Genomic DNA, 26,263 nt, shown 5'->3' with positions numbered 1-26,263 from the left:
CTTAGAGAGAATGGACTGAATATGGTACCGGGCAATTACTCGCGGGGTCAGCCAGACAGAGTCGAAACGTCATGATTGGTCTGTGCCGTCGAGTTGCTTTGCGGCAGTTAGCGTGCTCTGGCCATTATTCGTAATTCCAATTCAACTACGTCGGACAGTTTCCACTTAAGTGGACATTTTCAAAGAACTTGGCAATCCGAGGCCACCATCAAGGATGGAGGCAGAGAGTGTGTGCTGGTAAGTAGCCTCACAGTGCTGACACCTGCCTGCTTGCCTTCCTTGGCTTGCTGGTGAAGCGATTACACCGTGGTGGTTGCCCAGCTGTGCGGGAGAAGGGTGGAGCACGGGACCTCTACCTACCAATCAAGAGCAACGGATGTTAAATATTCCGGGCGTGACTTCTTTCTGCTGCAGTGGCGACAGGGATGGCAGGCCTTTCCCAGGGAGTAGGGGAAAGATGGGGTGGGGACCCTGCCTTGAGGGGCCTGCAAATAAGCGGAAACAGGGAGCCAAATAAAGAAGAAAGAGAAGGAAGGGAAAAAACAAAAAAAAGGATAAAAAAAAAAAAACTGGACGGTTGGCAGCAACTAAACGGCCATTGTCCAATAGGCTGTCGCCTCTTGCGCTGCCCGGACTTGGATGCCGCTCGAGCACGGCGAGTCAGTTACAATGCCTCAAAACCCGCTTTCCCTTCAGGGCCCCGCCACCCACTTTCGCGGGGTCTGTATCCACCTTCTTGTGCCTGTACGAAGGAAGGTACTATTACGAAGAGCTCCTGAGGGGCCCTAGACAAAATTTCTCAACACAATTCGGCCGGTAAGGATAGACCAGCTTTGAGTCTACGTCTCCGAGGCCATCCTCCGTTGATAATAAGACCCGGTTGTCCTCTTTTGATCGACAGGATTCCGATACAAGCTCTTTCTTTCTCCTCCGTGTGCCTCCTCGGTCCAGAAATCCCCAAAAATCTCACCTCAGACCGCCCTCGTGCCGAGTCTTTTAGTACATACTCATTCGGGTTTTATATAGCTAAACCCTTTCCCCTCAACCACTCATTTTGTATACTGGCCGGGCGCCTTTCTGTTTGAGTATCACCACCCTCCTATCCTACGTCGATCGCCAAAATGTCCACCACTCAGCTCCCCGTCTCCGACGTCGACAGATACGACTATGTTGTTGTCGGCGGTGGTACCGCTGGCTGCGTTATCGCCTCCCGTCTGGCCGAGGCCCTGCCCCAGAAGCGCATCCTCCTGATTGAGGCTGGTCCCAGTGACTTCATGGACGACCGTGTGCTGGACCTGCGAAAATGGTTGAACCTTCTTGGCGGCGAGCTCGACTACGACTACGGCACCACTGAACAGCCCATGGGTAAGCTCTCCCTTCACGATCCCCCCATTAGCTCTGACATGGGTTCATCCCATCGTGAGAGCGATTGATTGCACGTCAAATGAAACTCACACCAATCGCGCGCACAGGCAACTCTCACATTCGTCACTCCCGCGCCAAGGTCCTGGGCGGTTGCTCATCACACAACACCCTCATTTCCTTCAGGCCTTTTGAGTATGACCTGAAGATCTGGCAGTCCATGGGCGCCCATGGCTGGACCTTCCACGACTTCATGCGTGTTATGGACAAGCTGCGCAACACCGTCCAGCCCGTCCACGCCCGCCACCAAAACGAGCTCTGCCTCGACTGGGTCAACTCCTGCAGCTCCGCCCTCAACATCCCCATTCTCCACAACTTCAACAAGCACATCGCTCAGGATGGCGCTCTCAAGCAGGGTGTCGGCTTCTTCTCCGTCTCCTACAACCCTGACGACGGCCGTCGCTCCTCCGCTTCCGTCGCCTACATCCACCCCATCCTCCGCGGCGACGAGCAGCGCCCCAACCTTACCATTCTCACCAATGCTTGGGTTTCCAAGCTCAACGTCAAGGGCGACACCGTCACCGGTGTTAACTTGACCCTCAACGATGGTTCCAAGCGCACCATCACCGCCAAGAAGGAGACCATCCTGACCGCTGGTGCCGTTGACACCCCCCGTCTGATGCTCCTGTCTGGTATTGGCCCCAAGCAGCAGCTCAACGACCTCGGCATCCCTGTCATCCACGACTTGCCTGGTGTCGGTGAGAACCTCCAGGACCACCCCGAGTCCATCATCATGTGGGAGCTCAACAAGCCCGTCCCTGCCAACCAGACCACCATGGACTCCGACGCTGGTATCTTCCTCCGTCGCGAGCCTCCCAACGCCGCTGCCAAGAAGACTTTCTTCAACCCCAACGGCATCCCTGACGGTGACATCGCCGATGTCATGATGCACTGCTACCAGATTCCCTTCACCCTTAACACCGGCCGTCTCGGCTACGACGAGCCCAAGGAGGGCTACGCCTTCTGCATGACGCCCAACATCCCTCGCCCCCGTTCCCGCGGCCGTCTCTTCCTGACCTCTGCCGACCCCAACGTCAAGCCCGCTCTTGACTTCCGCTACTTCACCGACGAGGAGGGCTACGACGCCGCCACTCTCGTCCACGGCATGCGCGCCGCTCGCAAGGTCGCCGAGCAGGCCCCCTTCAAGGACTGGATCAAGCGTGAGGTCGCCCCCGGCCCCAAGGTTCAGACCGACGAGGAGCTGTCCCTGTACGCCCGCCGTGCCGCTCACACCGTCTACCACCCTTGTGGAACCACCAAGATGGGCGATGTCCGCAAGGACCCGCTCGCCGTCGTTGACGAGCGCCTTAACATCAAGGGCCTCAAGCGGGTCCGCATCTGCGACGCCGGTGTCTTCCCCACCATCCCCACCATCAACCCTATGCTTACCGTGCTTGGTGTCGCCGAGAAGGCTGCCGAGTTCATCATTGAGGAGGCCAAGGAGACTGCCCGTCTGTAAAAAATATCACCACCAAAAGGATTATGTGTGTGTGAAAAATGTCACAAAAAGGAGGATTGAATATTTCAAAAAGCATCTTGTTGCACTTTGTTTAAACGTTAGAGCTAGCTGTCAGGCATTATACCAATGATATCACGACATGACCATTTATGGCAAGCAATTTTTTTTTTCTTCGTCTTCTCTCTCTCCATCCCGTGATGATGTACCTACACTGTATGCGCAGCATAAATGGTGACTGTGCCGAGGCACGCCGAGGAAACCCACATGAGCCACCATAGAGCATGAAGAATTTTCTTTTTTTGTTGAACTATTCTCAAACGCCACATGTACTAGTCCATCAAACCATTGAGTGGATGCAAATCGTTCAACCAAGGGCAACTCGCACCACGATGTCGTGGAGCTCCAAACGTTGGCCTCAGGGGCCGGGTGATAATCCCGGTATATATCCTGGATCGCAGGACACCGCCAGCTGGCCCAAGTGTGGAAACTTTTCTTTCCATGCGCTCGCTCTTCTAGCGTAGCTGACCTAAGCTGGAACGATGGAACGATCGATCCCTTAACCAGAGCTGGTTGGTTTGTGTGGTTGGTTCCTGGGCGTGGCTGGCTAGTAGTGTATCTACCTAGTTTTCCATCCCGAGAGGTCCACTTTCGATCGCATGCCGAAGGACGTAGCCGAGGAGTTCCCCCGATATAGAAAGACCCCCCCCCCTTTTGTGATGGGCAGGATTCCTACTTGAATAGGAATGAATCGCATCCTACGGATTCTGTAAGGCTGGTTGGATCTGCCCGGTTCGCGGACATGCGCGTGTACTGCCATTGGTTGGGGTGAATGGAGCCTTGAGTCCTGTGGCGGGTGACTCCGTCTCTCCCAATCAAAAGGGTTTTCTTTAACCACTGGCTTGTTTGGTCTGGGGTATCGGTTAATTTCATGATTGGCGGGGAGATTTGCTGCGAAGATACGTCTGTTTTCTTAGGTTGTAGGTATACATTATGGAATCTGCAAGTATAAAAGTAGTAGGCAGCGGGCTTCGTTCTCCGTTTTTGGTCCTTGTGCTGATGGTATTTAGTCAGGAAGTAAGCGGAGTATCCCGTGGCTCCTGGCAGTGGCCTTCAATAAGCCATTTCTTTTTGATGGGATAGCCACTGACCCTGAGCTGAAGTTGATGCCTCAAGTTGAATTAGAATGGAGGGAATGCCTGTCTCGTCACGTTCTAACTGGCTTCTTTTTGTCCAACAGCAGGTCTACGCTAATACGTCGGAACATTAAGCCGGTAAGGGTCAAGGGATGCCGGAACCACGGACAACTGTTCGCTGATTTCGCGAATATAGCACCTAGGTAGGTATATCAAGGAAAGACATAAAGTAGAATCATACACTGCGCATACGAGGATTACGGAAATGCGAGAAACTCAAAGCCAAGCGCTTGTTATACACGATCAATAGTCAATCTAATTCCAGATTTACATATTTAATTAGCTGAATAAAGCCACTCTTTATTCAAGGCCCCCGTTCACCTATTCAACAGAAAGCCAATCACGAACAGTTGGCTGTGCCTGCTCCGAGCGGTATACATCCGTTTCCGAGGACTTTACACGGGTTACTCTGTTTGGCGTTACCAAGTTAGTAGTCTATAAACACCTATCGACATGTTTGGAAAAAAAAGAGTTACTGACCTCTCCACAAGCTAGGGCATTGTTCTCATTGCCATTCTCAAGGCAAAGTCCGTAGTCGCCGGTGCCGACGGGAAGCTTGCAGTTCTGTAGAGTCGTCAGCAAGAGAGCTGTGGTATTGGAGCAGGGATTCTTCTTCGTACCCAGTAGCCAAAGACTGAAGGAAGGAAACAGGTGAGAAGGACCGCTTGCAACTTCATTGTTCCTGATTTTGCAGATGAAACGTAGGCGTTGTGAGGCAAGAAAGATGGCTCGAAAGGCTCACATTATAAGGGGTAAGAACGGGCTTTAAATACAACGAGATACTGTGATTGTCACCTGTCACAATCCAACTTGTGGGCCGATCATGCCAGGCAGCATTCCATCATTGGATTTTAAATACATGAAACGAACTGGCATATGAAAGCTGCATCCTGGCTATACTCCTTAAAGATCCATGCCTATTGAAATGAACAAAGTTCTAAAGACGGCTATGCGGCTCTCCATGTGGTGTGCGACCCGCTTCTCTAACAGCAACTTCATGTGCGACGCTGACAGTGATCGTCGCTAACCCTGGCAGAAACTGATCTACCCTCCACAGCCACGAGTCATCGAAATCGATAATTCCATGGTGCGCAGCGTGAGGCCCTTCGAATAAGGGAATTCTCCCCGTGATTGTTGCAGTTCCCTCACACGTTTTGGGCGACCTTGGCGCACGTGGTGGCTATGCGCCGGGTAATGATATAGCCATGGTCCTGTCCTGGTGACAAAATACGTATATTGTTCTTCTCGCGCGTATCGCTCCCAATTTCGTATACATATATATACGTGACTTGTGCACAGATAATCGGTTCAATTGCCACGATATAGTCTTGTCCCACTAATTAGCCTTTTCGATATATTGCGAGATGAGGTTATAGGGAAGCACCACTATGTGGACAACAGCTACCGCCTTTGTTTAAAAAGAAGCTCTAGGACCTCCACCACTTAAAAATAGTCATGGAAATACAATACATTTGTAATGATACCGGGTTTCTTTTCTTTCTTAATTACTTCAAGCCCATTAACGACGCCTAGACATGCTGATTCCGAATGTTGAGATTTTCCATCCATAATTGACGTGACTACACAGACAACACCCATCGTCCCATTAACTCAGCCTTGGTTCCCCCTGAATCCGTCAGGATCCTCAAAATTTCCCAGTGGGAGCTGTGGGTTAAGCGGTAGACTCCAATCTCTCATCTGCAAGTATCCCGCAGACAGCCAGTCGTGGCCGCCGAGTGATAGGTTGGCCCATTCGCCTCCCACATCCAACATGGAAATGGGCAAAGTGGCCGGTGCGGTGCCCGTGTCACTGTTTAAACCAATTTCCGCAGCCAAGGCCTGCGGGCATGAAATCGTGGTCGTTGCCGGCGATGAACCCTGACTGTAAGCCCCCGACGGACCCAACACCACAGAGGAGGCGACTTCATACAGAGCTTTGACGATGTGGTACACAGCCACGTTCTGGTGGTTGGGATCGTAACTCTCGAAAAAATTAAGAACCATTCTGATCAGTTCAAGATCGTGCAGTGACGTGGCAGACGTCTTGTGCTCGAGGATGTTGACGAAAAGGATATCAATGCTCCAAACGACTTGATATAACAGATAGCTATTCTGGTTAGCATTTTTTTTGGGGGTCCAAAGGCAATATCGCAAATGGGGGGGTACTTACATGGTGAATGGATGCTGCAGGCGCTGATATTTCAACAACGAGATCGCCGCCCTCGCTGCGTTAACGCACAGTGCCACGCTCGGCTGTATTCCGTCCTCGTCCTCGTCAAGCAGCGGCAGCCTGAAGGCCGCGGAATGAATGGCGACGACCATCTGGAAATACATGAAGTGCAACACGCTCAAGGTCATCTGCCTGGCATGTTCATCATCCAACAATCCCATCGACGGCTCGGGCCGGATCAGTTCCGGTATGCCCTCGCGCCACTCCTGCAACTCGGCGTCAAGCAGTCCAATCTCAAACTCCAAGGCAGCAGCTGACGTGATACTTCCGCCCTGAGAGTAGAGCTTGGAGTAAATATGACCTTGGATCTGGGACAGCCGGACCTGCTGGTGAAAGTAGCTGAGCGCGACGTTGCCGGGGAAGTAGTACACCCCATACCCGTCCAACGGGTATTCTTCTGGTAGTTCGACGAGGAAGTCGTCGCTGATGAGAGGGGGCTTGCCGATGCGTAGCATGAGGTCATGGTCCAGCACGTAGGCCTGCCAGAATAGGCGGCGTCGGTGCATGTACTCGTCGGGCGGTGCTGTAGCCTTGATGGGGTGGTCCGGGTTGTGGTAACCTGCTAGAAGGATAAATTGTGTTGCAAGAGCGAGGATAGAGATTGCGATGTGATTCTCGGCGGAGAAGACGAAGTGGAGAGCCTGCTACGAGTAAGTACGGAGACGGACGAGATCTGAGAGAGAGGGACAGTTGAGTACTATTAAGAGGAGGGCTCCTATTGTCGTGGGATTTGGCGGCCGAAGTATCGCTTCGGGGATCAAAGCCAGCGCATTGTTGAGGTAATGCTCGTACTCGCGGGAGCCGCAGGTCCAGTCACGCTTCTTGAGCGTGTGCGCGAGGATGGCGTTCAGTGCTAGTTTCCATCCTGGCTCGTCGAACGGCTGGCCATACATGTATGCCTGAACTGCCGCACGAACTTTGGACTCTTGCAGAAGCCTCACCCCAGAATTCAGATGTTGAAAGAATTCTATGAGACCAAAAGTCAGTTGACATCATCACACAGAGGTGGAGGCGCGACCTACCATTCATGCACGATATGATGACATCGTTCGGCGGAAAAGGGTAATCCTTGATAGACGAAGCGAAGTCGAGGCTTTTTTGGGGCGCAACGGCCTGTACCCGTTGCAAAAGACTCCGCACCGCGTCTGAGAAGCGCGTGTCACCAACCAATGCGTCGATCTTGGCGATCCCCTCGTTAGAGAAGAGTGAACATGAGCCTTTTTGCACTGGTTAGAAGGATGCACCGAGATGGAATGGCTGTGGGAAAGGAAAATGGGAGCTTACCGGCGGTTCCGACAGCGTCTTCAGAGGCGGCTGCTCCGGAATAGTACGCCTTTGTCGTCCTCGGCGAACTTGCAGCCGGCGAGGGCGGAAGAGCCGGTGAGGTTTGAGTAGAAGTGGTAGCGAGAGCGGCGGCGAGAGCCGCACGACCTGGCTGAGAGGGTTTGGTACTGGACGTTGATTCTTCTGGCGTCAAAAGTGGTTGATTCTTTTTGGACTCTTTTGCTGGGGCCGGCTGCTTCGGCTCCTGGAGCTCTTCTACTAAGCGCTCCATCTGCGCCAGCCTTGTGACGATGTTCTCAAAAAGCCTGCGCCCCGAAAATTTTCAGCATGTTAGCTAGGCGCCAGATGAAATTCACATCAATGCGCGTTTGATCATCTTTACTCACTTTTTCTCCCCCCGCCTTGAGGTCTTCTTCCTCTCTGGCCAGACGCACTCCCCACCAAATTTCTCACATCCTGAACAGACCGGTCGCTTATGATCACACTTGACCTGTGAATGCCATTTGAGTTAGTCTCAGATGAGAAGTGATGCGATGAAAGTGAACTGCAGAGATCCAACACCAACCTTTCGACTCCTGCAAGCCGTGCACGACAGAGAGATAGCCTTGGAAGCCGGCTTTTGAGCCTCCGATGTTTGTTGCATCGTACTCGGCCGGGAACGGAAAGAATAATACCGAGGGCTTGATGGGCCAGACAGTTATGGAGAATGAAGTTGTCCGGTACAACGGGGGAGCCGCGACGGGATAAGAACAGTACGGGCGTGCTCGCCCGGGCCTACCAGTTTGCCCGGCGCGGCTTGACCGGTTTCGGTTCTCGCGGACAACGTAAACTCCGGCGCTAGGCCGGGAGTAGTACCCAATGGCAGATTTGGGAATGGAAAAAATAGGTTTTAAGACTGGACTGCTCGCTGATCCGCGCCCCCATTTTACTTTCGGCAAATTCTGTATCGTTGAAGTTGATTGGTTAGCCCACCGGCTTTTATCTCAACTTCGGAGGGTTTTTAGCTTTTTAATTGTCAATAATGAGTCATTACTGCCTGAAATCTCCCTTGAGTCATCAATGTTAACCTGTTTTTGAATTACTAATTTCCTGTCTGGCTTGGACTTAGAGTAGTTGGCTTGTGCTTGTAGTACACAAGTGGGTATCATCGGCTGTCTTGTTCTCGGGGATTACAAAGAAATCTACAACACGCACAGACGTTTTTTATGTTGCGCGATAGCTGAAAATCACAACAAGAACACCAAAGATGTCCTTCCGCGAGTCTCTCACTTTATACGACATCTGCGAGTTGTTTCGAGTCTTTAAATACTTTGCATTATGTTTGCTACTGATGGATTGCGATCAAACGCTTACAGGAGTGATGGATGAATTCAGGGCAAAGCTTTGAACGTTGATAGTAATGTCTAATAACAAAGGTAAGGACAGAAATGGAACTGAAGAATGCGAAATCCTGACTTAAACTGACATGCCACACTCAATATTCACCTTGCACTACTATCCATCCTGGTTAGCCGCCAAACTACACTTTTTTAGTCGAGTTACGAGGTCCTCATCTTCTGTTAAATTGTCCGGCTTGTGCAATATACTATCAAGTCGTAATTTCAGATCTTCTGACTGCAGACCTTGGTCCAGTGCTTCCTTGATTATATTCTGCCATACTTCGGAAAAGGACTGCTTCCAGTCTTCAACGAAAGCCTCTGCTTGATCTTTAGTTCTAAAATGTTTATGACAAGCGCCTTTCAAGCTATCAGTCTGTTCCTTCGCCCCACCCTCACCACTGAATCTCGTCAACAATAGGTACTGTTTGTGAATTGTTTGAAGGAGCACTTACTACCAGTACGCATGAATACCTGGCTTTGAACCATATGCAACAGCGTAGAATGCTTCACTGTTCCATTCCGGTGTGGTTGGAATGTTTCCGTTCTTGATAACCTCCTTGTGTTCGCTCGCACCTAGCCCTTTCAAATACAACCGAGCCTTGTCAATCGTATCAAAGCCTTTGAATTTAGCGTGGCATCCAGTCACACGAGGATGAGCATCTCCCCTGTTTGTAATCAGCTTGTGTCTAGATTGTAGAAGTACGGACCCAAGTTGTACCATGACGAAAATATCGTAGGCTCGTCGACACGCCCTTTGAATACTGCGTAGTATTCCTTATTCTTACGCTTCGATACCATACTTGGGATCCTCGATAGTATGAAGGAGCAGTAACTGCATATGCTGTCTAAGGTCAACTGAGAGAGCAGCAATATTGGTCGAACTATGGCAGAGCTTTTATCTTGATGCTTTGGGATAAATTGAAAAAAGCCGTGGGAATATAGCCTGCTCACTTGGGCATGTGAAAAAACCAGTGCGGGGAATGGTGGTGTGTTGTTTGCATCACCCAATCCTGCATTCACGCCCGACTTGTGTGCTGACGCCTGTGCATCGACAAAAGTATTCGTTGATTATTGGAGTATATCCAAGTATACTTGAAGCCTTGGAAGCTATTTGAGGTTCCCAAATGCAATTAAAGGAGGCATTTTGGGCGCGAATATAGTTGGGCTTTAAGAACGATATCACGCGTTCCCGCTTCTAGCGAGAGATTGCCGTGCCTAAATTGTCATTTGGCAGCCCAAGATGGCGTGCGAAAGAATATTCAGAGACTGGTCGCGAATCGCTGCGGATCCAAGCTGGAAGCCAACATGGTTATTGTTCAATAGGTATGTTAGAACAACAGCCCTATGGTTCGAATGTTTTAACGCTGTTGACCCCAATAGTGGTCTTGTTTACATTTCGATTAAATGTGTCACAATACATGAAGCTAACACTATCGTCTTTTACTCTCTACTGGTAACTCTGAACAAAACTCTTCAATCCCTTGTCGCCAGTAACGTGCCCTGTATATACCTTACTTCACACTCCGTTTCTTCACGACTTTTTTAGTCGTTTAGTTGTCAATTGCCATTCTCAAAGTCGATGATTCGAATTTCCTACCATATCAGCAAGGCCACGTACACGCCTTACGAGCATTACACCCAACCCGTTTGGAAATTCACTAATTTTTATTCAAGGCTTGAATACTCTGACGTCAGTGGCCATATCATGGCTGTGCCAAGAAATTTATACCGCCCTTAAGAACCCACCCGGGTGCCCTCGCTTTCGCGGTTGCATTTGACTCATCAGTTCACCATGAGAAGTAAAGTGAGCCTATGACCGGCAGAGGCTCAGTGTAAGAGCCTAAGCTGGTGGTGCGGGTTATGGGGGCGAAACGCCCGCCTTCTTCTGTAGGCCAACCGTGAAACAACGGCAAGAATGGTGAGATACTGTCCTTTTCTTCTTCTGCTCTTTTTTTGGCATTCCATCCATTCCTCTTCTTGACTAGTAGTGCTCACGGACTGTTGTTTCCAACAACCAGTAGGCCTCTCGCATCATTTGCTCCGCCGGAGACAATCATCCATTCACTAACAATCACTAGCGTAAGTCCGCATTCCCTAATCCATCACAATCTTAGCATCTTTCCGAGAAGTATGTAAATCCAATGTTCTGTAGAAGGCTAATTTTACATTCTTCCAGCTACATCTCTCCATCCATGGCTGGCCCGAGTATTGTAGGATAAGAGTGTTCGTATGGACAGGGGTCATGATTGTCATGCGACTTCATCAGATACAAGTTTTTCCGTTATGGATGCTGTTATTTCTCATTATAAATTGCCGGAGGCTGTCAATTACTCTTAAGATTCTACTTGTATTCAATAAAAGAAATCGTAGCTCACTGCGTATTGCCCAGTCCAATGTAGGTGCATGCAGGCGTCAATAACCGAAGATGAAGAGCTTTTAAATGCTCGTCAAATTGGCAGAAGCGGCAGCCCTAAGGAAGAGACCGGAATTTGAGGGAAATTCATACCGATCGGCTGGAGCGGGGAATTATGTTTGGCATGACGCAAATTCCTAGCAAAGAGTCCACCCCTTGGGAGATCCGCGGGAGAAGGCAGAAATTACATCATGCAAACTCGGCTTCTTTAGAAAAGGAGAATTGAACCAAGACTGGAATTTGATTCTCAACGCAGAGACATATTCGAAAAAGCCAGTACTTCCCTTTATAAATTTCGTTTTCCTACTATCTCACAAACTACATTATCATTTTCGACCACTTTCTCGTCTATTCAATTAATGAGTGAGCAGATGTTTGTTTTATTCTTGGCAATGGCTTCAGTTATCATCTGCTCTCATCGTTCACAATTCAGTCGCCAACTCCCTGCCTTTTGCCTCTTCTTTTTTCAAAAGAAAAAGTAAAGAAGAAAAGAACACCGGCACTCACTCCGAGACTTTCCAAATTTCTATCTGGGTGCTGTAAGATAGAGGCGCAAAGATGATTTGGGCAATCCAAATGGCGGTTTTGGCCTCTTTTTTCTACGCCGTAGTTGCTCAAGATACCTTGAACAACTTGGCGTCAGCGGACCCATTGGGTGGCGTGGGCTTTGTGCTTACTATCGTGGACGACATAGAGCCTAACAGCATCAGCTCTACGAGCTCTTTCAGCAATCTTGTCCCGCCGTCTTTAAACTTACCCACGCTACCCAGTATTTCCAGTACCACTTCATCTATTAAATCTTCGTAGGTAGCTTCATATGACCTCGTGACGGCCAACGTAGCTTCATCTACTAATTTACTTACTAGGAGTTCATCCTTGTCTAGTTCTTTGAACGACAGCACCACTGCCAATCCCACCAACCCCATCCCCGTCAGGACCACCAATTCTGCGAACATTTTCAACTACAATACCAGCAGCTTCACTACTCACTCCCCAATCACATCCACAAGCGCTTCCACCAACGCCAACGCCACCGCCACCATTGGTGCCAACAGCACAGGCTTCACAATTCCTACAGTGATAACCACTGGTGGCAGCTCTTACAACACTTCAACTATCACCTTTACTCCCTCAGACAGTAACACAGAGAGTACTACAACAACGTCCACTTCCATTAATAGCGCTTCAGACAGCTCTGCTACCACCACCCCCATTTCAAGCAGCTCTTCTACCATAACCACCAGTAATTCCAGCAGCTCTATTTACAGCAGCTCCAACAGTTCTACTATCTCCAGTAGTTCTAGCAGTTCTAGCAGTTCTAGCAGTTCTAGCAGTTCTAGCAGTTCTAGCAGTTCTAGCAGTTCTAGCAGTTCTAGCAGTTCTAGCAGTTCTAGCAGTTCTAGCAGTTCTAGCAGTTCTAGCAGTTCTAGCAGTTCTAGCAGTTCTAGCAGTTCTAGCAGTTCTAGCAGTTCTAGCAGTTCTAGCAGTTCTAGCAGTTCTAGCAGTTCTAGCAGTTCTAGCAGTTCTAGCAGTTCTAGCAGTTCTAGCAGCTCTAGCAGTTCTAGCAGCAGTGCTGTAGGTTTCCGTATATACATCTACGTAGAGACATATATATTGACTGTGGTTTAGGTTCCTGTCCCTACCCCTTGCCCTATTGCTGCTGGTAACTACTTTCTACAGGCTGTAAGCCCTGGTAACTCTGTCATCAACAACAAATTTGCCGTTGCTCGAAATGGCCAGTACATTGGTTTCACTGCCAACAGCTTAAACGCTGAAAGATTCACATTACGGTCAGATTGCACACTGGTCGTCTCCGTCGGCGGTCAACCTTTGCAGGCCCTTGTAATTAGTCGGGCATCTGCTACGAACGCAATGCTTTTCCCGGACGTTAGCTCTGGTGAATCTATATTTGGGGTTGCAATGGAGGCCATACTATGCCAAAAGTATCCTGACGATACTCTCGGTTGCACTGCCTCAAGAAACAGAAGTTTATTCACGTTTGACGTAGGTAACAACTTACTTGTGTTGGTTGCTCCGGATAGTACGACGAACTACGCCGAAATAGCCACGATCAAAATGACACCAGCGCCCTGAGCACCATCGATGTGATATTTAGATATTCTTTTAAACAGTTTAGTATCGGAGCATCTTATCAGTAGGACGCATGCCAGGGCAGAGAATGTCTCAGGATGTATCAGAGTGAGTCACTTATACTAGCAGTTTAGCTCCGATTAGATACCTTTGCAATTGCGTAAACTCTTCTCTCTTTAGTACTGATACTATTCAGATTTATGCTCTTGGACGCTCTATTCTTTGTTTGACAGCGATATTTATGACAAAAAAACATAATTGACAGTTTGCGTTGGCTAATTGACATGAGCCCAACTGACAACTCAGTTTTGGGAGCTCCAAATATGTTCGAATACAGGCAACGAAGATGGAAGAAAAAATCAGCCCATAGGCTCATACTAATTTCTGAAGCTCCTAGGGGAGTATATACATGATAGAAATGCCCTATACCACCAACCCAGGTCTTTTGGGTCACTCCCAGCTTCAAATACTATGATGTGACGACTACTATGTTCACTGAACACAACGAGCAAGGAGTGTTTATGCAATTCCTCTGAAATGAGCCCCGTAGACGTATGAGTATACGCTTTTCTACGCATATCCTCTCTTTCTAAACCAATTAACTCTTTTTCACATTTTATAGCCTGCTTCCTATATGACTAGGTAGTTCGTCGTATAGGGAAGGTATGTCTCGTCTGTTGCCTTAGCTGCAGAGAGAAGCTCTAAAAGTGGCAAGCATCCATCCATCTTGCTTATTGTCGGCGTGAAGGCATCAACCTTGAATTCTTAGTACCCAAAGCTCTATGAGTACGGAATAAACAATACTAGAGTTATATGCAAGAAGATAATAGTTTGTGAATCTACCCTATCCTAAACGGGCGAGTAGCCCAGCCGATAAAAAGACAGCCTGCTGAGGGGGAACCAACCCAGGAGTGCAACCTGAAAAGGAAACTAGGTTATATGCCTCCTTGAACTGAAGAAGCTTCATACTTTGTTTTGTGAGTGGTGACTGGGAGTCTATCTATCACTCATATGCTGCTCCTCTGAATTGAGACTGGCGATAGCGGCGCTTTGGTTTGGTGGATGTAAGGCGAGTGTGCGGCGTTTTTGGTCCGCTGTGGGGCGCTCAGCCCCAATCCATCATGACTGTAGTGAAATTCCCTTCACCGGGATGCAGCAGGGGGGGGGATTTAGGCGGCTGACTGCTGAAGTGGGTTCCTCTGCATACCAACAAAGCAAGAGTAGTCACCTCGCGCAGGATCAGAAAACAGCTAGTCCTAGTCTCGCTACACAACCAACGACGCTGGGTAATCCTCAGGGCCCGAACGCCAGGGAAATACAATCAAGACTTGTTCGTTCACCGCACTTACCCGCTTCTTACAACCAACATCTCAGTATGGCTGAGCCGTTTGAACTTCTCGGCCTCATCGGGGTGATACTCCAGATCTTCGAAACAGGCGCCAAGTACGGGTTAAACTGGGAAGAAGCCCCAAAAGAGGCGCGCGCTTTTAAGACTGAGCTTGAATCTCTGCGAACAGTTCTTTCGGAAACCAACGCCAACCTGGTTCTCAATGCAGGTTTCAAGGCGGCATTTGAGGGACGAAAGTCCGCGGTCCCATCACATGACGTTGCATCGCCCGAATACAGTACTGCAAACCTCCTCCTTGCATGTCGCAAGGAGTTGGAGACAGTTGTAGAAAAGCTAACAAAGACCGCCGAAGGAGATCGCTTGGGATGGAGCAGGCTGAAGGGGGCGTTTAACGCGGAGCGAACGCATTCGGCTGTGGAAGACTTGCATCGACGTTGCCAGGCGCTCAATAGCCTGGTACTAATCGACAGCGCCGAGACATTAACAGAGGTTCGAACAGCCAACAACGCGCTCGAAGATCAAAGGCGGACTAAGGAAGAAGCACAAATTCTCAATTGGCTGACGCCCTCCAACCATGGACCCCAGCTGAAAGACAATCTTGACCAGCGAGAGCTAGGTACCGGGCATTGGCTCCTTGAATCGCCGGAATACCAAGGCTGGGTAAAGGCTGACAAGCAGACTCTCTTCTGCCCCGGTATGCCAGGCGCCGGGAAGACTATCTTATCTTCAATCGTAATCGACGACCTGCACCGGAAGTTTCAAAAGGACTCAAGTGTTGGAGTTGCATTCATGTTTTGCAACTTCAGACTACACGATGAGCAGACCCTGAACGAGCTTCTGGCAAGCCTGCTGAAGCAACTTAGCCAAGGGCAAAAACCATTTCCTGAATTGGTATCAGAGCTCTACAACAAACACAAAGGCAGGAGTACACGACCGTCGACTGATGAGATGATGAAATCACTTCAGGCTGTAGGGTCATCGTTGTCAAAGGCTTACATTGTCATTGATGCCTTGGATGAGTGCAGTGCGGAACTTGGATGTCGAGATAAACTCATTTCCGCGATCCTACACTTACAAAAAGTCTGCAATATCAACTTATTCGCTACATCGAGGTTCACAACGGCCATTGCCGCCTCCTTTGAAGTCAAAGTTGAACTCGAGATCAAAGCCACCGAGAGCGACGTCAGGCGATACCTGGACAGCCATATGTCGCAACTTCCCATGTTCGTGAAGAAGAACACCGATCTTCAAGAGGAAATCAAGACTCAGATCACAAAGTCTGCTCATGGAATGTAAACCTCACACCTTCTTACCTTGATTCATGTTTCGTACTACCGCTTACAGGCTCTTTAGGTTCCTCTTGGCTCGTTTGCATTTGCAGTCTCTGAAAGGCAAGCGTTCTCCAAAGGCCATTAAAAGTACGCTGGCAAAACTTTGCTCCGGCCCTGACGCCTATGACATCGCTTACGAAGAAGCTATGCGCCGAATCGAAAGCCAAATAGAAGACCAGACCGTTCTCGCCAAAGACGCATTGTCGTGGATCGTATGCGCCAGGCGGCCCCTGACCACGGTGGAACTACAGCACGCCCTGGCTATAGAGAAAGACACAGCAGAGCTCGACGAAGATAACGTTACCGATTTGGAAGACGTTGTTTCAGCATGTGCTGGTCTCGTCTCGATCGATAAAGAGAGCGATGTTATTCGTCTAGTCCATCACACAGCCCAGGAATACTTCGAACGCACCCGCAGCCGTTGGTTACCTGGGGCAGAAAATCTCTTGGCATCCTCATGCATCACATATCTGACTTTCAAAACACCCGAGGAGTCTTCCGACTACTACGACATCTTCACATATAGAACACTAGATAAGTTCAGTCCGCTGTACGACTATGCGGCCAGAAATTGGGGATACCATACCCGCGAACTGTCTGTCCCATGCCAAGACACACTCAGCTTTTTGCAAAACCAATTACCCTATGCAGCTGCATCGTTCGAGTTAGTATGGGAAATAGATGTTCCGTATCAACTGGGCGGCTATCCGACGTCGGAAAACATAAGCGGTTTGCACATAGCGGCATACTTTGGTCTCAAATCAGCCTTTATTAATTTGTTGGAGGTGGCTGATCCGCAGGTAAGTAAGAGCCGGTCACTCATCTCTCGGAACGTAACAGCTAACTAGTAAGACTGGTCTGAATATCAAGGACAGCCGGGGTTTCACACCCCTTGTGTATGGCATCCTGGGCCAGAGCGGAGACTTTTTACGATTTCTCCTTGCGCTATACCAAGACGAATGTGACAAGGCGACCAATTTTAAAAATTGGAGACCGATATTCTTTGCTACCGCCACCGGGAATGAAGCCGTGGTTGACAGCCTCATACAAACAAACAGAATCAATATCGATCCGATTGATTGCGACGGCAGGACGCCCTTGACATTGGCTGCCAAAAAAGGCCACGTTACCATAGTCAAACGTCTGATGGACACAAACCAGGTTGATGTCGACTCTCGAGATAGACTCGGCCGAACTCCGCTGTCTTACGCCGCAGGGAGCGATTGTATTGAGATAGTAAGGCTTCTGGTACAGACAAACCGGGTCGATTTGAATTCTCGAGACGACCATGGCCGAAGCCCCTTGTCGTATGCTGCTGAAGAAAGTCACGTTGCCGTGGCCAAGTATCTACTGGAGACAAACCGGGTCGACGCCAACTCGCGAGGCCGACGAGGTCGAAGTCCTTTATCGTACGCCTCGACAAAAAGCAGGGACATATGCGAGCTTTTATTACGGATGGAAGGGGTTGAAGCTGACTCACGGGATAGCCGAGGCCGAACTCCTTTATCGTATGCTTCGGAATGGGGCAAAAAGGGAATCTGCGAGATGTTGCTGCAGACGGGAAAGGTTGATGCCGACTCGCGAGATTTCCGAGGTCGAAGTCCTCTATCATACGCTTCGGATGAGGGCCACGAGGACGCATGCAGACTCTTACTGCAGACGGGAAAAGTCGAACCCGACTCTCGAGATCAGCAAGGTCGCAGTCCTCTGTCGTACGCATCGGAGGCGGGCTACGACGAGATATGCGATCTTTTAATACAGACAGGAAAGGTCGATGTCAACTCCCGCGATAACGAAGGACATGGTTGCTTGACGCGCGCCGCAAGTGGAAAGTATGAGGACGCATCGAGGTGCTCGGAAAACGTCTTAAAGGTTATTATACTCCAGTCAAGCGAGGCGAATGTCGACTTACCAGACTCCTCGGGCCGGACCCCCTTGTCGTACGCCGCGCAGAGTGGCCACTTCAACTTTATCAAAACTCTCATGGCCACGGGGAAAGTCGATCCTAACTCAGCAGACGTTGACGGGCTCACGCCACTTTTTTGGGCTACTCATATGGGAAGACAGGAAGTAGTCGAGTACCTGCTCTGTGAAGGCAAAGTTGACGCTAGTTTATTCAGAGTGGATTCGGAGGGAGAAACGCCCTTGGATCTTGCCGTGAGAGTCCTAAAGCCAAGTCATCCGATTACAAAACTTCTTGCAGAGAGAATGAAAGCCGTTAAGAGGAGAAACACGGAAGAACTGGCATGATTTGGCAGAATATTTGCCTAGAAACAGAAGAACCTAAACAACACGGTCGAAGTTGACTGAATAAAACAAGCGCATCTACACTTGCCAATGACCTTGGTTCTGTAAGTAAAGCTGTTGTGTAGCTAGCATAATAACTGCCTTATGACCCATGGTTGCTGACAAAACCCAACTTCACAATGTTCAGAAACACAATTTGTTTTTTATGGTATAATAATGCAATGTTTACTAAGGAAAGTCTGCTGCTTCAGCTGCTAATTCTAATGAAAAGAGAAAAAAAAAAAAAAAACTCAGACTGTGAGCTATGGGAAAAAAACACGAAAAGCAAATGACATTAAAACTCCCAATCCAATGATTCCAATCTCATCCTCCATCCATCTCTCTTTCTCTCTCTCTCTCTCCATATTTCCGTCTTTGTCAAATCATGCCGCGATTTCCAGGCGGGTTTCATAAGCGTACACACGAAAATAGACACTAGACACTCACTCATAACAGATATAAAAACAAAAGCTGATCCAGCATTGTGGTCTGGTCGCCCTTGTCGTGTCGCCCTCCGTGTGACCCCTCATATCGGCCCTTGCCTCTGTTTCCCTGGTTCTGTTTACCAGCCCAAATACGCCCCCTATTAATACTTCCCACCTCCCAATCAAAAAATGGACAATCTAGTAATACTGCTTTCCAATCTTCATCTCTTCATGCATTGTGCTGTGTTGCTGTGTAAAATGACAAAATGCTGCTGCTGCTCATGTCGTCTTTGTCTAACTGCTCCAGTCGAAGCCGACGCAAAGCTTGCTCTTCTTGCAGACGGCCTTGGTGAGCGTCTGGATGCTACCGCTGGAAAGCAATTCAAGGACCTGCATGTTGGCCTCGAACTCGCGGGTAATGAAGTTGCGGATCTCGATAGCGACGAGGGAGTCCAGAGGGTAGTGTGACAAACTGCGGGTGACATCAAGATCCTCAGTTTCCATCATCAGGACGGCGGCAATCTTCTCGACCAGGCCGCGGCACACAACCTCCATAGCCTCGGCCTCGCTGCGGGAAGCCTTGAGGGCTGCGTTCAGAGACACGGCACCAGAACCGGCCTCGGCAGCGGCGAGCTCCTCGGCAGCCAGACGCATGCCCTTGAACTTGGCGTCGGGCGTCCAGAACGGCTGAACGGTAGGGGTGATGCGCATACCAGTGATGACATGGTGGTTGCAGATGGACGTCTTGCCGGAGATGGAAGCTCCCAAGAGAGCGAGAACCTCGGCCTCGCAGATGGTATCAGAGCCCAAGTTCTTCATGACCTCGGCAGCACGTTCAGCACCGCTGTCGGCAACATAGCCGGCATCGGAGACAGCGGTAAGATCAAGGGAAACAGCGGGCAGACCCTGGGCGAGACGGTGCTGGACGAAGGCGTTAAGGAAGCAGTTAGCGGCTGCGTAGGCGGCCTGGCCACGGTTACCGACAGCGCCGGCGGCAGAGGAGATGGCGACGAAGAAGTCCAGAGGAACGTTGCGCTCTTGCAGGGCGTTATGGAAGTTCCAGGCACCCTGGACCTTGGATTCGGTGACCGAGGTATAGTCGCTGTAGGTCATCTTCTCGAAAAGGACATCCTATGCAGTGTTAGTTTTATGCCGAAATGGGTACAGAGTCAGTATAAGCAAACTTACGCGAAGAACCATGGCACCGTGGATAACACCACGGACAGGGGGCAGACCCTTGAGACCAGTGTTGAAGAGCTCATCAACGCTGGCCTTGTCGGCGACGTTGCAGGGGCGGACGGTGATGTGAGCACCCTCCTCCGCGGCCTCGTCAATGAGCTCCTTGACCTTGCCAGTGGCAGAGCCGCTACGAGACAGAAGGACAAGGTTCCTAGCACCGTGAGCGACCATCCACCTGGACATGCTGCGACCGAGACCACCAGTACCACCGATGAGGAGGTAGGTAGCGTCACCCTTGAGCAAGGTCATCATAGCCTTGGAAGGAGTGGCCATGACCACATCGGTGGGGCTGGGAACAACGACCAACTTGCCGGGGCCCTGGTTGCTTTGAAGCGTCTTGAAGGCAGTCTCCATGGTAGAGACAGGGAAGACGGTTGCAGGGTCGATAGGCCGGAGCTCATCGTCAGCGAGAAGCTTAGAAACATCCTTGACGAGTCTCTCCATGATCTTGGGTCTCTCATTGGCGAGGCCGAAAATATCAACGCTCAAGAAGGAAGCATTGGTCTCGGCCTGGCCCATGTCCAGGCGACTGGCGCGAGAGCCATCCTTGCGGCGGACATCGACAAGATATCCGAAGCGGCTGAGACAAGCCCAGCTCTCCCTCAAAGCGTCAGCGCCAGGCAGGGTGTTGAGTACGACATCAACACCCTCATCGTTGGTTGCGCGTCTGACAGCGGCTCTCCAGGTGGTGTTGCGGCTGTAGAAGATGTGATCCTCAGGAATATTGTAGTGTTGCATGAGGAGCTTCTTCTTAGCTGCGGAGCTAACAGTGACAAACACCTCGGCGCCAATCATCTTGGAAAGGCAGACTGAGGCTTGGCCAATGCCACCACCGGCAGAGTGAACGAGCACACGCTGACCCTCACGAAGGCGAGCCTGTTCAATCAAGCTGTAGTAGGCAGTGCAGTAGGCAAGAGGGAGGGTGGCAGCATCCACGAATGACATCTTGGGAGGGATGGGCATAACATTGGCGGCTGTGGTGCGAGTGCGGGTGGCATAGGCACCGTTGCTAATGGTAAGAGCGGCAATGCGGTCACCGACCTTGTGAGACTTGACAGCGGAGCCAACTCTGGTGATGATACCGGAGGCCTCAACACCAAGAGCATGCTTGGAAGCGTCAGGAATCTGGCCCTTGGCGAGCATGACATCGCGGACGTTCATACCGACAGCCTTGACCTCGAATTCAACATCCTCATCACCAAGAGGCTGGGTGACAGAGACATCATCAACAAAGTGAACAGTTTCAACAGCGCCAGGGGTGGAGAACTCCATCTTGAGGCAGCGGTTATCCTTGCCAAAGGGCTGAAGCTCGACAATGCTGGGGTTAGTCTCACGGTGGACGAACTCGTTCATCTCCTCGTCGTGGACGATGCGAGGAGTGAAGAACTTGCCAGAGCGCTCCATGAACTCAAGCTCGCTGGTGGAGGAAGCATTGGTGTTGAAGGCAAGCTTGAAGATCTCGTAGATGACAGCGGAAGCATCATCCTCATCCAACTTATTGGTATCATCCAGATCAAGAGTGGCGAAGGGAAGGACAGCCTCAGAACGGACACTTCTGCTGAGACCAACAATCATGTTAGACTCGGGAGAGGTGGCCTTGTCATAGGCACCACGGACGACCCAGAGGCAGCCCTGAACACCGGCAATCATGTTGCGGATATCAGCGAACTGCTCCTTGGTAGGGTTGGCCAAGAATGGCTGCTCGATCTCGGTGAGCACGATGCAGAGCTTGCCCTCGGTGTTGACCTCATGCAGGGTACCCATCTCAGGAAGTCTGGAAGTGGAGCTAGCCAGTGCAATAGCCAGACCGTTCGCCAACATCTGCTGGGAGTTGGACTCGCCGTGGATGATAGCGAGGTCAACATCTGGTAGAGGGGCTTCAACCTTGACTCCGTTGGACGCACTCTTCTTGGCCTTGCCGGAGAGAGACTTGAGGTCACCGATGGCCTCCCAGTCGAGCTTGTAGCAAAGCTCACGAGCAGGGTTGTTGCCCAACTGAGTCTCGCCGTCAATGATGGGAGAAACGGTAAGCTCGTCAATCTCAATGACCAAGTCCTTGGCCTCGTTGGTGGCAAAGATGGAGACCTTGGTGGGGCGAACCTCGGTGGCAGAGAACTCAGCCTTGGCATAGGCCTTGAGGGTGCTGCCGGCCTCCTTGGTTAGGGCGGTGATATCACGAGAAATACATATTCTCGCAATCGATGATGGAAGGTAGACAGTGTTGATGTCAGTGCGCCCAGCGCCCAGAATGGGCCAGTACATCTCAATGAGAGACTCCAAGAAGGTAGGGTGGAGGACAGTGCTCGTCATGTAGTGATTGGGCATGTCATTGGCGATGTCGGCGGCAGCAATGCTTCCAACGGAGTACTTGTTGGAGGCCTTGCAATTCTTGACACCTTGGAATGTAGGGCCGTAGCCAACGCCAAGCTCAGTGAGGCGCTCGTACATCTCAGTCTCGTTAACGGAAACAGAGTCAGGGCCCTCACTGGCATTGATGGTAGCCTCAGCGCCACGGCGGGCAGCGAGCTTCTGCTCCTTGCCGTCGACCTCGTTGGTCTCGGTACCATGGAGGGCGATGAGACCGACGCAGTGCTCAGTCCAACCGCTGCCTTGCGACCAGGAGCAAATGCGGAACTCCTTCCAGGTCTCAGAGGCAGTAAGGTTGGTCTCCTGATGGGGACGGAGGTTGATGGTCATCTCAACATCAGTGTCGTTCAGCGCCAGAGGCTTGATGACAGAGACATCTCTCAGCTCAAACTTCTCGAATGAGATCTCCTTACGCTGCGCCCACTGAGCGGAGGCTTCAAGAGCCATACCGATGAAACCAGCCATGGGGAAGACAGTCAAGGACTGGATCTGGTGATGACGGAGCCAAGGAAGATCGTCAAGATGGACAATGTTTCTCCAGGTAGGCTCAAGGTCACTGGAGTAGATGGCCTCGAGACCGATCAAGTCGTTTCGTGGAGACTTGCGGTACTTGTGCATCTGAGTCATGCGAGACTCCTGCCAGTACTTGTTCTGGTAGTTCCAGGCATATCGAGGCAGATCAGTGAGCAGGGATGGCTTCTTGGTTGTGTTGGGGAAGTTGATGGCGTCCATGTTGAGGATGGCACCCTTGGTGATGACACTGCACGCCAAGTCCATGGCAGATTCGCAAGCGTCCTTCTTGCGGATAAGAGGAGCAGCATAAGGGATCTTCATGGCGCTGTCACCAACATGCTTGAGGATCTGCTTGATGGGGCCCTGGAGCGCAGAGTGGGGGCCCAATTCGATGATCATGTTGACACCGTGCTTGTGGTCACCAACGGGCTCCAGCATGGTCTCAAGAGCCTCAGAGAAACGGACAGCGCAGGTCAGGTTGTTAACCCAGTAGTGGGCCTGGCACTCGAAGCCATCGATCTGGTGGCCATAGAGAGAAGAGTGGAAGCGCACGTCAGTAGTGCGAGGGTGAGGGAGCTCAGAGATGGACTCTCTGTACTCCTTGGCAACCAGGTTCATGTGGTGAGAATGGTAGGCAGTCTCAACCTGCAGACGTCTGTTGAACATCTGCTTCTCCTCGAGGTTCTTCTCAAGCTCAGAGAGAGCTCCGGCGTCACCGGAAATGGTCAAGCTGGAAGGGCTGTTGTAGCAGGCAATTCTGACCTGCTGCTCCTTCAAAGCGTCAATCATGGGCTGAACTTCCTCCTTTGTGCCGCCGACAGCCATCATGGCACCCTGAAGTTCAGGGTGTCTCTTCTTGAGGATGGGGATGAGTCTGCCGCGGTGGTAGGCAATGGCCATGGCGGCGTCGAAGCCAATGATACCGGCAGCGTATGCCGCTCCGATTTCACCACTGGAGTGGCCAGCAACGGCCACGGGGCGGATACCCCAGGTGCGGAGCAAGTCCGTCAACGCGAGCTGGACGGCACTGCAAGCGGGCTGACTGATGTGAGCCTCAGAGACCTTGGAGGTCTCGGCGTCCTTGCTAAGCTCCTCCTTGAGAGACCAGTCGGCGCCGAGCTTTCTCAGGCACTCGTCGGCTCTGTCGATGGCGGCGGTGTAGACAGGGTACTGGCCATAGAGCTCGCGGCCCATGCCGTACCACTGAGCACCCTGACCGGTGAAAACAAAGCCGATCCTCAACGGCTCTGACTCCTTTCCGGGAATAACCTTGCCGCTGTTAAGGGTCTCGATGAGCTCGAAGGAATCATCAGCAGGGATGGCAACCCTCCAAGGAAGCATAGAACGGCGCGAACCAAGGGTATACGCGATGTTGTCCATGAGGTCGTTCTGGAAAATTTCAGGCCTCTGCTCGAGGTAGACGACGAGGTTCTTCATGACAGCTTGAACGGAGTTCTTGTCGTTGGCAGACAAGACATACAGCTTCTTGCTGCCCTTGGTCTTCTTAGCATCAAGATTAGGCAATGTCTTGTTGTCAGGCTTGGGGGCAGCGTTGAAAGGCGCCTTCTCAAGGACGACGTGGGCGTTGGTGCCACCGAAACCGAAGTTGTTGACGCTGATGTACTTCTTGTTCTTGGGCCAAGGCCTCTGAGTGGCGGGAACCTTCATGTTCCACTCCTTCCAAGGGATCTTCTCATTGGGCTTCTTGAAGTCATGGTTGGGCAAGAGGAAACCTCTCTCCAGCATCATAGCTGCCTTGATGACACCAGCAATACCAGAGGCGGCTTCCAAATGGCCAATGTTGGACTTCACAGAGCCAATAAAGAGGGGATCCTTGGCGGATCTGTTTTGGCCAAAGACATTATGGAGAGCGGTGGCTTCAATCGGGTCACCAACCTTGGTACCCGTACCGTGGGCCTCAACGTAACCAGTGTCGTGAGGGTCGAGGCCTGCGTTTCTGTAGACCTGCTTCATGAGTTTCTCTACAGTTTTTGTCAGCATTCGGTTTCACGGTGTTGGATACAGTTTTGTTGCGTACCCTGTGCCGCACCACTTGGCATTGTAATGCCGGGCGTCTTGCCATCCTGGTTGATGCCGGTACCGCGAATAACGGCACGGATGGAGTCGTTATCCCTGATGGCCTGGTCAAGAGGCTTGAGGACAATGATGCCGCAACCTTCACCGCGACCGAATCCGGTACCACGGTTGTCGAAGGCAATAGAGCGACCTGTGTCTGAAAGCAATCTGCGTGCGCACACATTAGCATCATCGAGAAAACACAAAAGCCCTGAACAAAAATGCCGAAAGTGCTTACCGGCATGATGAGAAAGAGATCCAGAACTCAGGGAGCATGTTCAGATGGCAACCGCCAACAATCGCAGAGGTGGCCTCGCCAGCGCGCAGACTCTGGCACGCCAAATGCAGTGCGACCAGACTGGCTGAGCAGGCAGTGTCTGCTGTGAAACTAGGTCCTCTAAGATCGAAGAAATGTGAGAGTCGGTTGGACTGCATCGCATGGGCACATCCTGTGGGGAATGTTAGAGCGAGGTTGTGTCTGGGGGTGCAGGGGTCATCCTCATACCTGTGGCCTGGTGCATGGGTATCGTGTCACTGTCGCGGAAAAGGTGACTTTCGTACTCAGCAAAGCTACCACCGACGAAAACACCAACGTCCTTGCCGACGATTGTGTGCTTGGGGATACCAGCGTTCTCAAGTGCCTCGAATGTGCACTCGAGCAACAAACGTTGCTGGGGATCCATTGAGATGGCCTCCTTCTCTGTCAAGCCGAAGAAAGGGGCATCAAAGGACGCCAAGTCGACGTCCAAGAAGTTACCACCAGAGGCGTGGTAAGCGCCAGTCTTGCCTGGGTTCGGGTGGTAGAAGGCCTCGTGGTTGAAGCGCTCCTTGGGAACGGGAGTGAAGCCAGTTCTGGCGCGGGAGCACAGCTCCCAGAATTCGGCAGGGCTCGAGACGCTGCCAGGCATGCGGCATGCCATACCGACAATGGCAATGGGCATCTGCTTCAAGCCGGCGTCGCTGCCACCGACCGGGTTGGTGTAAGAGGCACCGTTTGAGTGGCCGTTGGAGTGACCATTAGAGTGACCGTTCATCGGCTGGCCGTTGACGCCGAGGCCGACACCATCTAGGGGGCCAACAGAAAGGCTCGTGAAGCCATCGGACGTGGTATCGGAGTGATCGATTGGAGTCATCATGACAGGACTCCCGGAAGGCGATGTCCCGGAAGAGGAGTAGGACAGGACACCGGGCGCCATGGTGGATGACG

The 26,263-nt window shown here is 51.1% G+C and overlaps 4 protein-coding genes across 4 annotated transcripts; 2 read left to right on the top strand and 2 right to left on the bottom strand.

The window, feature by feature from the left end:
* Positions 1 to 1,121: 1,121 nt before the first annotated feature.
* CTRU02_200191 (choline oxidase) lies at positions 1,122 to 2,881 on the top strand (the record flags this gene model as incomplete). The annotated part of the gene is made up of 2 exons (XM_036723311.1): positions 1,122 to 1,365; positions 1,473 to 2,881. The coding sequence occupies 2 exons, from the start codon at positions 1,122 to 1,124 to the stop codon at positions 2,879 to 2,881; spliced, it is 1,653 nt and encodes a 550-aa protein (XP_036585100.1).
* A 2,804-nt stretch (positions 2,882 to 5,685) lies between these two features.
* On the bottom strand, positions 5,686 to 9,765 carry CTRU02_200190 (fungal specific transcription factor; the record flags this gene model as incomplete). Its single annotated transcript, XM_070203648.1, has 8 exons — positions 5,686 to 6,181; positions 6,245 to 6,945; positions 7,003 to 7,271; positions 7,327 to 7,521; positions 7,589 to 7,893; positions 9,204 to 9,365; positions 9,420 to 9,632; positions 9,686 to 9,765. 8 exons carry the CDS (start codon positions 9,763 to 9,765, stop codon positions 5,686 to 5,688), a joined length of 2,421 nt encoding a protein of 806 aa, XP_070062230.1.
* A 5,081-nt stretch (positions 9,766 to 14,846) lies between these two features.
* Positions 14,847 to 18,400, top strand: CTRU02_200189 (uncharacterized protein; the record flags this gene model as incomplete). The annotated part of the gene is made up of 4 exons (XM_036723308.1): positions 14,847 to 16,111; positions 16,173 to 16,950; positions 17,003 to 17,559; positions 17,638 to 18,400. The coding sequence occupies 4 exons, from the start codon at positions 14,847 to 14,849 to the stop codon at positions 18,398 to 18,400; spliced, it is 3,363 nt and encodes a 1,120-aa protein (XP_036585097.1).
* Positions 18,401 to 19,155: 755 nt separating this feature from the next.
* CTRU02_200188 (polyketide synthase) lies at positions 19,156 to 26,252 on the bottom strand (the record flags this gene model as incomplete). The annotated part of the gene is made up of 5 exons (XM_036723307.1): positions 19,156 to 19,992; positions 20,050 to 24,962; positions 25,019 to 25,224; positions 25,295 to 25,505; positions 25,562 to 26,252. 5 exons carry the CDS (start codon positions 26,250 to 26,252, stop codon positions 19,156 to 19,158), a joined length of 6,858 nt encoding a protein of 2,285 aa, XP_036585096.1.
* Positions 26,253 to 26,263: the final 11 nt, after the last annotated feature.

The sequence above is a fragment of the Colletotrichum truncatum genome (genome assembly GCF_014235925.2).
Source record: "Colletotrichum truncatum strain CMES1059 chromosome Unknown Contig_0001, whole genome shotgun sequence".
NCBI lineage: Eukaryota > Fungi > Ascomycota > Sordariomycetes > Glomerellales > Glomerellaceae > Colletotrichum > Colletotrichum truncatum.
The sequence above is the reverse complement of the archived record's forward strand: the minus strand, read 5'-3'. Positions and strand labels throughout refer to the sequence as shown.